This window comes from Tamandua tetradactyla, chromosome 15, assembly GCF_023851605.1.
Source record: "Tamandua tetradactyla isolate mTamTet1 chromosome 15, mTamTet1.pri, whole genome shotgun sequence".
NCBI classification, from domain to species: domain Eukaryota; kingdom Metazoa; phylum Chordata; class Mammalia; order Pilosa; family Myrmecophagidae; genus Tamandua; species Tamandua tetradactyla.
The window spans coordinates 39,114,440-39,129,797 of record NC_135341.1 but is presented as its reverse complement, the minus strand read 5'-3'; the positions used below and the strand labels follow the sequence as shown (position 1 = coordinate 39,129,797).

General features: G+C 43.6%; 1 protein-coding gene and 1 pseudogene across 4 annotated transcripts; both read right to left on the bottom strand.

Annotated features, from left to right (window-relative positions):
- Positions 1–13,593, bottom strand: ELP6 (elongator acetyltransferase complex subunit 6). Of its 4 annotated transcripts, XM_077129476.1 has the most exons (7): positions 13,391–13,592; positions 11,423–11,501; positions 10,048–10,118; positions 5,630–5,748; positions 3,987–4,185; positions 2,301–2,447; positions 1–1,149 (listed from the first exon to the last, which is right to left on the bottom strand). In XM_077129476.1, the coding sequence occupies exons 1-7, from the start codon at positions 13,442–13,444 to the stop codon at positions 1,021–1,023; spliced, it is 798 nt and encodes a 265-aa protein (XP_076985591.1). In that variant the 5' UTR covers positions 13,445–13,592; the 3' UTR covers positions 1–1,020. The 4 variants fall into 4 exon arrangements, with proteins under 4 accessions (XP_076985591.1, XP_076985593.1, XP_076985594.1 ...); XM_077129478.1 differs by lacking the exon at positions 10,048–10,118 and having other exon boundaries at positions 13,391–13,582; XM_077129479.1 differs by lacking the exons at positions 10,048–10,118; positions 13,391–13,592 and adding an exon at positions 13,087–13,291.
- Positions 13,594–14,179: 586 nt separating this feature from the next.
- On the bottom strand, positions 14,180–15,114 carry LOC143656795 (developmental pluripotency-associated protein 2 pseudogene; annotated as a pseudogene).
- Positions 15,115–15,358: the final 244 nt, after the last annotated feature.

Below are 15,358 nucleotides of genomic sequence, written 5' to 3'. Positions count from 1 at the left end.
TAAAATCCTTTAGCGCACTGCAAAGCAGTTTTTCATTTTATTTATTTTTAAAATCAAATTCATTGCGGTAAAAATACATATACAATAAATGTACCCATTTTAAGAGAATACTCTGGGTGTCCACTCTGAGGTGAACTTGACTGAGGGGGTGTGTAGGACAAGTGGCCATCTACAGGGTTCTGGGGCAGGAGCTTACCTCTTGGGGTATGCACAGGTGAGGGACCCATCCCGCTTGGGAGCAAAAGCATTCCTTACCCCTCTCACCAAGACCATGCCCACTGTGCCCAACATGGGGCCAAGTGACCAAAGCACTGGTGGCAGGCTCATGATGGTAAGGACTCATCCCTATGCGGGCAAGACTGGGAGAAACAGGAGGACCTCAAGGTCTGAACTGGGTGGGGAGCCTGCCTGAAGTTCACTTGCCAGTTAGTCAGTGAGTATGGACTTTTGAGTCAGGCCTGCTCTACAGCCTGAACATGCTTCCAAACCTTTATGAGCCAGTTTCCTCATTGGACTCAAATGGAAGATACTCTTTGAGGATGAAGGTGAAAATTAAGTGAAACAATCCAGGTGAAGCCATGATGTGTGAACTAACTTTACACTAGAAATGATTATCCTAGTTGACACCTTGAACACCTGCCAAGGATACCTCTCAGGATGTGTCCTGGCTGACACATTCATAATCACTCTGGCTCTGAAAGGCATAACCACCAAAATCGGGCAGTTCGGACCAGAGTGTATTTACATAGAGGACTCCAAAGGATCCGTTTCAACAGGATTAAACATTCAGCCTCTCTCTCAGAGGCAAGGTCGTGGATTCCTCACTGTGCTTTCTGAACAGGGCCTAGAGAAGCAAAGGTATACTATCACAATACCATTTGACCATCCATGGGTCATAGGAGCACTGCCAGTCCAGCTTGAAATACAACTACAAAGGCAGAAAGATTCATTCCTGATAGGTTGCTTTATCTTTTGCATTTAAAAACAGTCCAAGGTTGTTTCAGCTGCCTCAAAATCAGGTCACAGAATAGCGGGAGACATTCCTCTAGCAAAAAAGGAAACATTCTTGTCTTGTATCTTGTACTGGTAAGTGAGGCTCCGATCCTGCTGGGCTGTGGGCTGCAATGTTCTTCTCCACAGGATCCTTAGCTACAGAGACAGAGAGAAGAATGAAAGAGGAACAGTAACCCCAAGTACCTGCTCCATTCTGAATACTCCCCTGCCTTCTCCATGACCTTAAAACGAGGTTGAGATGAGACCTATAGTTAGATGTGCCACGAAGTAACTGACTTCTAAAACAAAGCTCATTGCTAGCTAACCAAAAATAAAGGTGTCTACCTCCCCTAATATTTGCTTATTACCAAAAATGTGAAAAAGGAATTAAAAAAAAAAAAAGAAAGAAATTGGCCAGAGAAAAATCCTTAAAGTATTTTATGTATTTGCCTTTGGTCGTTTTTCTATGCATAGTTTTGTACTTCTTGCCTAGACTGATTGAAAATCAATACATCAGAATTTGCACATCCAAATTCAAAGCTCAGGAAGGCTTGGTGATGCTACCATTGACTCAAATGCTTCAGAGACAGGCCACAGGCTGCCATGATCCGTCCCCTCACACTGTGCCCACAGGCACTACTAAAACAGAATTTCTGGGCTTGCTCATTTGCTTGATCTATCAGACTTGCCCCTGAATGACTCTGGGCCAAACTCCGACCCACCTTTACTACGTGAAGTTAACCTGGAATCTGTGGTGGAGGCTTTAGGATGATTCTAAAGAAGTTTCAGAAAGGAGAGAGCCACAGTAGTCCCTCACAGAGGTAGAATCTGACCTCCCTCCCAGGGCAGGACTCCCAGCTTCCAATTATTCCAAACCTTCTGGGCAGAGGTGGCAATGGGGGCAGCATTCACATCAGTTCTTGGGTATGGTCTCCCCAAGTCTCTATTTTAAAAGGAACAGCACTGTTCTCATTATTCAATGCCTTCTGCAGTACTGCAGAGAAATTCTGCTGATATTTGATAGCAAGGCCCCTGCACTCCACTCTGGACAGCTATCTCTTCTTTAGGAAAGTTTTATTTTGGTCACAAATGGAGCCATCACAGAAAACCAGGACTGGTCCTCCTAAGCACCATCTGAAACAGGTCTCTGGCATCCATTCACATAACTTCCAAGATTTCCCTTCCGCCTGAAGGAACACCCCAAACAGGCAACCCCTTGGCCCCAACACCTTCTCACATGCAGACCTGAAGGCACCAAAGCAAACAGCCCATTGCCCAGCCAGCCCAGGGCCCCAGTCTTTGCACACCTGCCCATGCACATCTCTGCAGAAACCGGTGGCCAGACCCTCGGCCCGCAGGATGAGGTGGCTCTGGTGACTGAGGCCGTTCAGCAGCATGTCATTCTCCTCATCCTCGGCGTCTCCACTGTCATGCACAAGAGTCACCATGTTTCCCTGCAGCACAGATACAAGATGGAAACCTGCTTCTGACTGGAAGGGGCACCAGGATCAGGAAGCACTGGGTCCTCAGTGCCACCAGGCACATCCTCTCACTAATCACCCTCACTGTTGCTGCAACTATCCCCTTTGTGGAATGGACCTGCCTGGGCTCCAGGACCCTCATTCTAATCATCCATTGGATGGTTTTACCATACGTCCAACCTGTACTTCAGCTCAGTTAATCTAAAACCAAGCTCAATTACAATCTTCAAAATTAGCTCTCTTTCCTGAATTCCTTCATATTATTAAAAGTGTCACCAACTTCCAGGCATCAATTCACCCAATCAACAGCTCCTAAGCACTTATTGTATTCCAGACCAACCCCACAATGGAGATGCATGCCCTGTAGACAGAGACATATAATACAGGATGACAATGCCAGGAGAAAAGGGAGTATGGAGTGCTGCCGGAGAACAAAGAAGAGGCATTCCTTTCAGCCTGGATGAGGGAGTTAAGAGGTTGGGACATCTAAGCTAAGACTTGATGGAAAAATAGGAGTGAGCCAAGCAGAAGTGGAAGGGAAGGCCAAACCCATCAAAGGAGGACCCCTCAAGTCAAGAAATACTAGCTATTAAGAAGAACGAAGCAGATCTGTGTATTCTGGTTTCAGGAAACAGACACCAAAATATACTGTGTATTGCTATATGAAAAAAAGAAGTAATAAGGAGTGGAGATGGTAGATTACCAGTGATGTGAAAAAAAAGCAAGGAGATGAATGTACATGCAAATATATTTGTAACTGCAGAGACTCTCTGGAAAGATGTACATTGGAGGGAAGGAGGTAATTACTTTTTCTTTCTTGCTTGCTTGCTTGTTGTACCCAGGATGCATTCCTAGTTATTCTTACCTCTGGTTAGCTCACTTAACTCATTTCTGCACAGCTCTGCACTTCCAGCCTGTCCACACCATGACAATATCCACAGATTCCTACCAGCTGCAACATCACATGCTGAAGAATGGTCACTGAGGGCCAGGCACTGTTCTGATGTGTTACAAACTTCATCTCAATTCCTGCAGTCGGGTTCTTTTTTATTGGTTGGTCTATAGTAACTGCTCATAACGCCACTATGGCAAAATTATATTTTTGCCTCATAATTTTGGTAATAAATGCAATATCCTCTAATTGTATGGCATCTCACAATTTTTAAAGCAGTCTATACACATTTTCTCAGTTGATCTTTAAAATACACTCACATATGAAAAATAACTTGCCTCGGGCCACACAAGCAATGTGTGGCAGAGGTGGGATGCCAGCAGTATCACATATGGCTGGTCCAATCAAAGACAGTGCTGTGATCATTCCTTTAATTACAAAGGTTTTATTTTTTAGCAATAACAAGCTGGGTGGGTAGACCAAAAGATTACTGAGCCTTGCAGAATAAAGCCAAGTCCCCAAACAATGAAACACAAAAATCTCTGCAAATGAGTGAGGTCTGGGTCTGTCTGGGTTCACGAAGGTCATGGAGGGAACACAGAAAGCAGGGCCCATGGTACCTTTAGCTCCAAGCACACAGTGGCTCTGCAGTAGTGGACAAAGTCTAGCACAGCCACTGCCGCCATGCCCAGGCTCAGCAGCACACTGAGGTCATCCACCAGCAGCACCGGGTACTTCCATGCCTCCTCACTGTCCACAGGCTTCAGGGCCTCCTGCACAAACTCATACAATGGCTGCAGATTCCCCGTGTTGGTCTCCCTGGAGACACAGGGCAAAAGTCACTAGAGAGTTAATGCTCTCTACCAACATTTATCTGGGACTGAGCAGCAGCACAGGAAAGGGCTGGGGAGGAGGCAAAGATCAGTATCACAGCTTTAGCACCAAGAAGTTCACAATCGGTTGGAAAGAAAAGGCTTGCATGCATTCATGAATAAGTTTTATCCAACTCAAATATTTACTGAGGATTCCTAGGTACCAAGCACTGTGCTAGAAACTGGGGGAACAAAAATAAACAGTTTCTGGGGCCCTTTAGAGATATCATACAGCCTCTTAACTCAGGAACGAAAGACATCTGGAATATTAATTTGAATTGGGGTTGCAGGAGAAGCCTTCCCAAGAAGTCATACCTGGGTATAAAAAATGAAACAGCAATTCACGTGTACTGGCAGTGAGGAGCACTGGTCTAAGAGCTGCCTGTACATTTAATAGATTTGATCTGTTTCTGACACAAGCTGGCATAGCTATCTCCAACATCCTCAATGACTATACTCACAAGTCATTTCTTAGCAATGGGTGGAGGCGCAAAAAGCAAGGGAGCACACAGCCCAAGGCAATAATCCTACTAACCCCATGCTTCAAGGGTGGGCCACTCGCATTGGGTTATCTTTACCAAAAACAGAGAGAACTATTTCTCACAACATTAGGGGGCAGCTGTAACCAGTCTCGTTATTCAGGAGAAGAAACCAAGGTTCAGAGATGCTGAGGGACAGGTGCAAGTTTAGACATCCAGGGTCAGGAGCTAGGCCTCTGACTCCATGCTGCTTCCTAAGCCCTGCATAAGTGTATATCAGAAAAAGAGGCAATGAGGAGAGTTCCTGTAAGGACTCCTTTGTAGTGGAGGCAGAATAGCAGACAGGTGGGGTCTGCATACAGCTATGTTTGTAGCTGATGTTCATAAGGGATAAGAAGCAGGAAAAACCAATCTCAGACCTATACTGTTGAATACCAGATTTTTTCTTAAGGGCCAGACAGTACGCATTCTAGGCTTCCAGGCTATATGGTTTCTACCTCAACTACTCAGCTTTGCTGTTAGAGCACAAAGGCAGCCAGGGACAACATGTAAACCAATGAATGTGGCTGTATTCCAATATTATTATTATTATTATTATTTTTATAAAAACAGGTGGGTAGACCATGGGCTATAGTTTGCTGACTCCTTTATCAGACCAACAACAGAGCAAATATAAGTGCTGAAGCTCTGCAGTCAGGGTTGGGACACCAAATAACACTGTCTATAGCTTTTAGGACAGCTGTACACCCTCTGCCCTATGATATGATAACAATAATGCTGTTATATCAGGGAATGTCTGACTCCAGAAGTCAACTCTGCCCTCCTACACAATAAGAAGAAATCACACAGCAACCCTTTTCTGGGCCCATCTACCAGGTATGCACCTCAGGGCTGGACTGCAGGCTCACTGACCTGAGAAACTGCAGGGGGTGTGGCTCCTCCTGGGTCCGGAAGAATACATCTACTGAAGACTTGAGACCCTCAAGGAACACAAGCTGCCCACGCTCCCGTGCAGAGGTCAGGCTGACACCCTAAGTACAATAAAGACGAGAATGACTTGCTGTGCCCTGGAGAGAGTCTATCAGAGAGGCTAGAGGTCAGCTCACAGGAGGGTACAGGATACATTCCAACCCCTGTAAACACATTACCTATCCCCTCTAAGTACAGGACCCATGCCTCCTTTCTTCTGGGGGCACTCAACCCACACACCCTATTCCATTTTCAGATATACATTTATATTTAGATGTCACATTTTTTAAAACTCACCCTCTTATTTATATATTATGTTCATGATTGGTCAATATTAGTTTTATAATTTACATTAGTGAAATAAACGTTCCTTTTAAAATGTATGTATTTACAAAAATTAGCATATTTAAAAACAAAAATGAGTAACAACAAGAGAGTGGGAGAATGATCAGTGTTTAGAAAATGTTGGTACAGAAAAAAGAGCCAGGATTTGGTCTCGAATTTCACTACCCTTCTGTGCTTATCTTCCCATCAGTGATATGGGACCTCAGGATTGTTTTAAGGTCTTAAATAACATAATTTATGGAATATATTTGTCAGATTGTCTGACACAGAATAAGAGCTTCAGTAAGTTTTCCTTCTCTTCTCTTTCTCTTCAACTGAAGAAATGCTTCCATAAGGGTTAGGGGATGAACTCTTTTTTTTGTGTTGGAATTTTTCTGTCCTTTATTTGAGCAGCTATGGGTCTACAGAAAAATCATGGAGATAGGTCAGAGTTCCCATATAACTCACCACCGCCACCACCATGCCCCCGACGCAAACATACATGCAGTTTTACCCATTATTAATATTTTGCATTAGTCTGATACCTTTATTACAAGTAATGGAAACAAGTCAACATGTGCTCTTGACACTTGAGCCAATTTGAACCTGTTGTATACCCTAGAAAAGCCAAGTTCTTTAATCCTCATTCAATATTGTCAGGTGGGATCTTTTTTATTGTTTCCATGGAGATGTGACCCACCCAATTGTGGATGGTAATTTTTGACTAGATGGCTTCCATGTAGATGTGTCTCCACCCATTCAAGGTGGGGGTTGCTTACTGGAGTTCTTTTAAGAGGAAACTATTTTGGAAAAAGCTCAGAACTGACAGAGCCCACACAGCCAGAGACCTTTGGAGCTGGAAAATTAAAACACCCCCAGGGAAGCCACTGAAGAAGCCTGGAGAGAAAGCTAGCAGACATCTCCATGTACCTTTCCAGCTGAGAGAAAACCCGAACATCATCGGCCTTCTTAAGTCAAGGTCTCTCTCCCTAGATGCCTTAGTTCGGACATTTGTATAGCCTTGCCTTAATTGTGGACATTTTCACAGCCTTAGAACTACAAACTTGCAACTTAATAAATTCCCCAAGCCATTCCATTCCTGGTACATGGCATTCCGGCAACTTCTACAAATGAAAACAACACTCTAGTTCAGAGATGGGCAATTTTTTTCCATAAAGAGCTACATGGTAAATATTTTAGCCTTTGCAGTCTCTATTGCAACTACTCAACTATGCCACTGTAGCACAAAAGCAGCCACAGACAATTCATAAATGAATAAATGTGGCTGTGTTCCAATCAAACTTCATTTAATACAACAGGGGTATGTTAGTTTGCAAGCTGCCCAAATGCGATAGAACTGGAATGGGTTTTAAAAGGGGGAATTTAATAAGTTACAAGTTTACAGTTCTAAAGAAGTGAAACTGTCCAAATTAAGGCACCAATAAGAGGTTACTTTCACCAAGAAAGGCCAATGGGTCAGAAATACCTATGTCAACTGGGAAATCTCGTGGCATTGGCTGGTCCCTTGCTCCTAGGGCTCTGTTCTAGTTTGCTAGCTGCCGGAATGCAACACACCAGAGACGGATTGGCTTTTAATAAAAGGGGATTTATTTTGTTGGTTCTTCAGAGGAAGGGCAGCTAACTTTCCACTGAGGTTCTTTCTTACGTGGAAGGCACAGGATGGTCTCTGCTGGTCTTCTCTCCAGGCCCCTGGGTTCCAACAACTTTCCCCAGGGTGACTTCTTTCTGCATCTCCAAAGGCCTGAACTGAGCTGTGAGTGCTGAGATGAGGAATGCCGAGCTGAGCTGTGAGTGCTGAGATGAGGAATGCCGAGCTGCTAGGCTGTGCTACATTGCGTTCTCTCATTTAAGCACAAGCCAATTAAGTCAAACGTCACTCATTGCAGCAGACACACCTCCTAGCCGACTGCAGATGTAATTAGCAACAGATGAGGTTCACGTACCATTGGCTTGTGTCCACAGCAACAGAACTAGGCATGCTCACCTGGCCAAGTTGACAACTGAATCTAACTAACACAGGCTCCATTGCTTTCAGCCTCTGTTCCTGTGGGGGCTCCTTATTTTGCTTCTCTAGGGCTGGCTTTCATCTTTTGGCTTCCCTAGGCTCTCTCCAGGTTCTGGCTTGCTTAACATCTCATGGTGACATCTGCTGGGCTCCAAGCATCTCCAAACATCTGTGTCTCTGTTCTTTTCCTGTCAGCTCTCCTCTGAAGTTTCTGGGGTTACTGTCAGCTCTGAAGTTTTTCTCCAAAATGTTTCCTCTTTTTTTGGGAGGGGGGGGTGTGTGTGCATGGTTCTGAACTCAAACCCGGGTCTCCCGCATGGAAGGCAAGCATTCTACCACTGAACCACCTGTGCACCCATACAGCAGGGTTTTTTGTTGTTGTTTTTCTGCTTGGGCAGGCACCAGGAATCAACCCAAGTCTCCGGCATGGCAGGCGAGAACTCTGCCAGCTGAGCCACCACGGCCCTCCCTGTTCCCTCTTTTAAAGACTTCCAGTAAACTAATAAAGACCCACCTGGAATAGGTGAAGTCACATCTTTATGCGATCAAAAGATGACACCCACAATTGGGTATCTCACATCTCCAAGGAGATAACCTAATTAAAAATTTCCAATATACAATATTGAATCAGGATTTAAAGAACGGCTGCTCCCACAAGATTGGTCAAGATTACATAATACTTTCTGGGCTACATAATACTTTCAAACCAGCACAGGGGCATATGTTATTACCTTTACTCTAGACCAGGACTTCTCAAATATGGTTCTACATGAACCACCTGAGTAAGAATCCCTTGAGAAACATGAGTCAAATGCAGATACCTTAACTCTACTCCAGATCCACAGAACTAGTGGCTTTTGGAGCAGAGCCCACGAATCTGCAGTCCAATAAACATCCAAGGATCTTTATCTGGAATGACAAGTTTTAGTTTTGCAACCCATTGCTCTAACTGTGCAGAAACAGGTGACATGAACTCTTTAGACTTCCCACACCCCTAGATCAGGTCTCAAATGCTCATTTATATGACAAATGCCTAATGTCCTCCCCTATCCAAAACTATACACTCCAACAACTGCTGCTGGCAAAGAAGAGGACTTCTAATCATCACCTTTGTTCTCGCTCACTACCATTTTACTTCTGCAAATACAATAACATCCCAAGAGTACGGAAGTTCACGCTCCCGTACTGCACATGCCAAGAACTGCCCATGCCATTCTTGCCTGACCGGCCTTAGAGACATGCTTCAGAGACCCGGTATGCAGCATCTATTCTGGATGTGACCACTCTCTCTGAACTCATGCCCTGACCTCTAACACAGGAACTTCTTCCTTCTCTGCAAATGATGGGAAAGAGTCTACCATTATCTCACCACCTTGTTTATTTCTCCCAATCAGAGAAGGAGCAGTGACTTGGCCTGACAGTAATATTCGGATTTTAAAGATCATTACTGATGGGTGGCATGCCCATAAAAAAATAGGCCACTGGTCTTTAATTCCCATTTTCAGGCAGTAAGTCCACCTGGTCACAGGTTATGGGTAAAAGCAAAGGCTAAGCCAGGAGGCTCACCAGCCTGCATCTTCTGAGGTGAGAGGAAAGATCATCGTAAAACTAGGCAACAAAAGCACCCCTCCCCACATTTGGGTTCCAAGCTCCAGATTTGGAGAGAGACCATGGGAGACGGAGCTGTGATCTCCAACTGACAGGAACAACATTGATTTTAGCAACTAAGTTTTCTTCTTAACTGTTCTGAAACCAGCAGAGAAGGGTTTGATCAATTAATATCCACAAACCACACATCTGATTCCACAAACTCTATATTAATAAAACATGTAGAAATGCTGCTTTAGCGCTAAAGCTAAAAGGTTCAGGAATCCAAGATTTTCTTAGTCCCGTCTTTTAAGCTCTCCACAGTCCAAACACGAAAGCCCAGCCTTAGACATGCTTACAGGTTTGCAAAGGCACACACACTTACTCAAGACCCAACCACACCACAGAGGTCTAAAATATTTACCAGCTTCTGTCCCACGATATTGTAGTGACTAAAGGACTGGATGAGTGCCACAAAGCAGACTTTACAATTAGCTAGAAAACAAAATAAATGGATTTTTAATAAAACCTCTGCTTACAACCAGTCTGATATACATCAAACCTCTGGATATCAAAGCACTGAGCAGATCTAGAGACCAGAGGTCTTGCAACCTGACATACCCATACTGACTCAAAAATGTATGTTTTTTTTCCTTCATATTTAACAATTACACCTTATTTCACTGATTTTGAGATATACTTCTTCTGCTAGATGTATTACTGGATACCTTAAATATTTTGTTCTATTGTAGATAGTGTCTTTTTAAAAATTTCATGATATTATTGTTTTATATATATAACATAAAATTTCCCATTTTTAACCATTTTAACTGTATACTTCAGTGGTATTAATTACATTTATAATGTTGTGCAAGTATTACCATCATCCAGTACCAAAATTTTTCACCACCCAAAACAGAAACTCTATACCCATTAAGGAATAATTCCTTATTCCCTCTTCTCTCAGCCTCTGGTAACCCTCATCTACTTAACTGTGTTTATGAGTTTGCTTATTTTAGATATTTCATATAAGTGTTATTGTACAATATTTGGCTTTTTGTGTCTGGCTTATTTCACTTCATTTTTTCAAAATTGTATTTCTTAATTGTTTGTTGTTAGTATATAGGAATATAATCTATTTTTAAACTAATCTTATATCCAAGAGAACTTATCGGCAGCACACAAGGCTCTGGCGATCTTACTGATCCTTATAAATTCTAATAATTTATCAATAGGTTCTCTTAATCTCTCTACTTTGATAATCACAGTCAAAAGTAATTATGACTGAGAGTGCCAAAGGTCTACCTCATATCCCAGCCTGACACAGTAGATATTCTTGGAGAACCAGTTGATAAATGAGCCTATTAGCCTCTTCTAATCAATTTATTTCCATATATAAATTTCAGTGTCCCTGCTGTTTTCTCCCCTATGATCTTCAGGAAGCATCCACTTTCAGGCAAAAGCAATCTGTAGAGAAGAACTCTCAGAGACCTGAAGATACACAAGGGCTAAGGAGCAACAAATCAAAAGGTCACGTAAAGACCTCAGTCAAGCAGTGCCAGCGTAGTGGGTGGAAAAGGGGAATGTAGGATGGGAACAGAGTGAGCACATTTCACTCCTTGGCAGGGGTGAGAAAGGGAACAAGATAGTCTAGTAATGTATTGCCTAATAAAATAACCTTTTGACTACCCAAACATGAACGCACTGGCTAGTAAATGCTCTTCTCATTGCTTTTCTGAAGTATGTTTCTCTGTCTGTTTGTCTTGTTTCTTTTTCTACAGCATCGAAGAGTCTCATACCTTTGAGGTAGAAGGAAAGAAAGTGGTGCACAAGGAAACTACCATCTGTCTTGGCGTCACAGAGTAGAGTCAGTTTCCCCTAAAAGTGAAGAGGACCAGGAAAACGTGAATTAGACTCGCTGAGAAGAAGGCAAGTTAGTGTAGAAAACTAGTCAACTGTGTACACCCCTGAACTTTTACATTTGGAGATTATTTTTTCAATGAAAATAAACACTTCCTTTCCTCACTCTTCACTCTAGTCACTCAGGGACTAATCTTGGAAAAAATTAGATTATGAACAAAGGATTTTTTTACCATCAGGCGTCAAGGAAAATCAGACTATCAGTGTGGGAAGGGATCTTTAAAATGGCCATCTGATCCAACTTCTCCCTATTTTTATTGTCTCCAATTTTGTCCTCTGGAGTGGGGAAGATGAAAGTAGCTGTTAACAGAGACCTTCAACCACAAAGTCCAATAACAAAGACTAGAGCAGAAATAAATGAAATTGAGAACATGAAAACAATAGAGAAAAGCAATAAGACCAGAAGTTGGTTCTATGAGAAAATCAGTAAGATTGATGGGCCCTTAGCAAGATTGACAAAGAAGAAGAGAGAGGACACAAATAATTAAGATCAGAAATGGAAGAGGAGACATAATCACTAACCTCACAGAAATAAAGGAGGTGATAACAGGATACTATGAACAACTTTATGCTAATAAACAACAAAGTCCTCCTTGCACCAGCTTTGGACACTGCTTCACACACACAGCTCTGATAACCAAGGGCCCTGGTCTCTCTGGAGGACCTGGCTGCCCAGCTCCAGTAACTCAAGTGCCCTGCCAGGGAACTTCAGAGAACTACAGAGAAGATCAAGAACAAGTGGTATCAGATTGGCCACTTTGTGCAGTGTAACCTCAGACAAGTGCTTTTTCTCTTTTAGTTTTCTTCACTGATAAAATATGAAAGATCACACTGCAAACGTTGACTGCGTGTGTTATCATTTCCCGGTGTTAGCTCATGGCCATTTCAACCCTCCTTCTCCCTCTGTTCCTAGGCTGACTTTGGAGGTACCAAATGTTAACAGGCAAAGTTAACCTTGGATAGAAGAGAACCAGTGGATAACTAAAATCCACAAGGACCTACTGAAGGCTACAATTTGCCAGGCACTGTGAGGGTCATGAAAAGATTTAAATAAAAGGATTTATACACCACAACATGGCTACCCTGAGGCACTTACTATGTCATCAGAAAGACAAAATTATGGGGGGGGGGGGGGAGCCAGAAATGTTCCTGGGAGACGAAACTCTGGGCCTAAAATGTGAAAGATTTCTAAAAGATACTCTCCATGAGCAAACAGAAATAAGGAAGCGTAGGAAAATGGGGCAAAGTGCCCCAAGAGTGCAGAAAGGAGGGTGGAGTCAACAGTGGCAAGGCGGCGGGCACTATTCTGAACTCAATGTGAGCCGCCAGCAGTTGTGAGGGGCACTATTAGAGACCACGAGGAGGATGTAGAAAAGAAAGGACTTTCACTGCGACCTGCCGAGAATTCCCCGGCGAGAGGAAAACTCAAGGAGGTTAAAAAGCTGGTCGAAGGTGGAGAAGGAGGAGGAGGTCTTCTCTCCTCGCGGGCTCTATCCGCAATCTCCTCTGGGCGCCAGGGACACCCTAAACCCAGTAAACGTACACGGGTCTCCCCGGATACATATCTGTGGCACGTAAGCCAATCCAACTGCAGGCGTTCTTCCTGGAAGTTTTTAAGGAACGCACGGCTTTTGAGAGGACGCGAGGAAATCAAGAAGTCCACCTTCCGCAGGCCCCAGTCTCGAGCCCAAGGCCGCGGCCTGCCCTCTCCTAACTACAAATCCCAGGCGCCTCAGTGCCCACCGATGTTGAACCTGCCCCCGACCGGAGTCGCCGGCGCTACATCCGGGAATGCACACTTCCACCACGTTCCCAGCACCCTTTCCCTTCTCCTTGCTATAGCTTACCCTTTCCTCCCTGTCAGGGGTCGTGTTCAGAAGGTTATTGAGTTCCGGAAACATCCCGAGCTTAAGGGGCTAATGCCCTAGATAGGAGCTGGGGGGTACCAAAGAGACAATAGAGGATGGAGGGCGACACACAACCACAAAAACAACCGTGTCGCGCGGAAACATCACGCATGCGCAACCTCACTTCTGTGCGCCTGCCGCAGCCAATCGAGCGTCTGGATCTGCGCCGCTGACGGCGCAAGCGCAGTGTGAGCCACAGCCTCGAGTGGTTGTGCTTCTGTTTTTTTTTTTTTTTTAACTCAGCGATTCCACTTGCACAAATTTTATTTAACAACAAATCCACGTGTAGAAATTTCATTGTACAAATGCACACACACAATATGATTGAACAAGGCTAACTGTGTGAATATTACAATGAGAAATATTTCATAATATATCCAAGTAGTTTTTAAATATTGTGGATATACCCACATAAAGATTTTTAAGATAGCAAGAACATATTCTATATAGCTATACACAGAATGTTGAAATATTTATGGATACATTTCCTGTACTTGAGCTCTCCTCTAGCAGTAATTTCTATGGAACCAACACATGGAGAAAATTTTAATTGACGTGAACAAGATTACCTTTTACTAAACCCAATTCATAAAAAGTAACAGTAGCAGTCACTTTTTGGTAAATCCAAAGTCCAGAATCCAGAAATTCACATTTTTACTCAAAAAAGCAAGCAGCATTGAGGATGTTTAGGACACAGCACATTAATCATCTGGATGCAAGTCAATTTCGCTATGGACTCTCAGTCATTTGTTGTTTACTAAAACATTGCCCTTCCAAAAATAGAGATGGTGTGGTGTGTTCAAAGCAGATCGCATCTCCTTCCCAACTGAAATTAATCTTTTCATTAACTTCTTGTTCCTCTTCACACATTCTGGGCACAACATATTGTCTTCTACGTCTGCTGATGCAAAAGTGCAGGCTGGTAACAGAAAAAGAGAGATCATTCTTTTGGGAGTGTCAGGTACCCAGGCCTGACCTGCATGGAACTGCAGGCGAACCCAACCCTTTGTGTCTGCAGGGAGAACTCTGCCATGGACCACACACCATCTGACACCTGAGGCTTGCAGCAAAAAGGTCTCAACAGAAGTAGGTATGGGACATGAATTCACAGTCTTAGGCTGAACTGCTCTTGCAGCAATTCTTGTCCATGATGCTAACATTGCCTCCTGAGCAGAAGTTATTACTTCAATTTTTTTAGTCATTTCTTCTTTCTCCTTTTTCTGACCCTTTCCTGTCTTGGTCATTGTCTTGCAATTCTTCGAACGTGACTCCAACTTGGCCTTCCGCGGTGTGTCAGGAATATCCTGTTTTTGCTCAGGGTAAGCATGTTGCTGGAGTCTCAGATAAACCTCTATTTTTGGGCCATCGGTACTCAAATTAAAATGCTGGCACCACTTTCGCAAAGTGTCCCGGTGTACCTTATTAATTGGAGGCAAAATGGTTGGCAAGGGAAGCGCTGGTACTTTAGGTTTTGAGCAAGCTTTGGATTGAGAAAGAGGAACTTTATCCCTTTTCCTAGACTTCTTTGGTTTAACTTCTGCAGTAGAAGTACTTGGTTCCATTTGATGATCTTCTTGAAGTTCCTCTTTTATTGGAACTAAAGTGATTATCACATGTTCCTCATCTACTTCCTCCTCAGAGACATTCTTTGCTCTCAAACCCATGTACTTCTGTTTATGTTCCAAGCTCTTTGGGTACGGACGTTGCGTAGTGTCCGAGCCATCGCAGGAACACTCCACGGCCGCACGCAATCGGGTCCCCTTCTCTTTTCCTTGGCATCTCCCTCTCTGGCCCCTGGGCCTCCTAGCAGTGCGATGCTTCAGTCCTCACGTGCTTTTCAGTGTCTGGTGTATATCGGGTGCGGTGGGCTACCTGGTTGAATGAGTCAAGCAAAGATGCCTGCCCTTG

Bases quoted from the DNA above. Each gene is read 5' to 3' on its own strand.
- ELP6 (XM_077129476.1), bottom strand. From the start codon at position 13,444: ATGTTTCCGGAACTCAATAACCTTCTGAACACGACCCCTGACAGGGAG. The intron at 11,502-13,390 runs GTAAGCTATAGC...CTTCACTTTTAG, and splicing joins CCCCTGACAGGGAGGAAAGG to GGGAAACTGACTCTACTCTG. The intron at 10,119-11,422 runs GTATGAGACTCT...TTTGTTTTCTAG, and splicing joins TCTTTCCTTCTACCTCAAAG to CTAATTGTAAAGTCTGCTTT.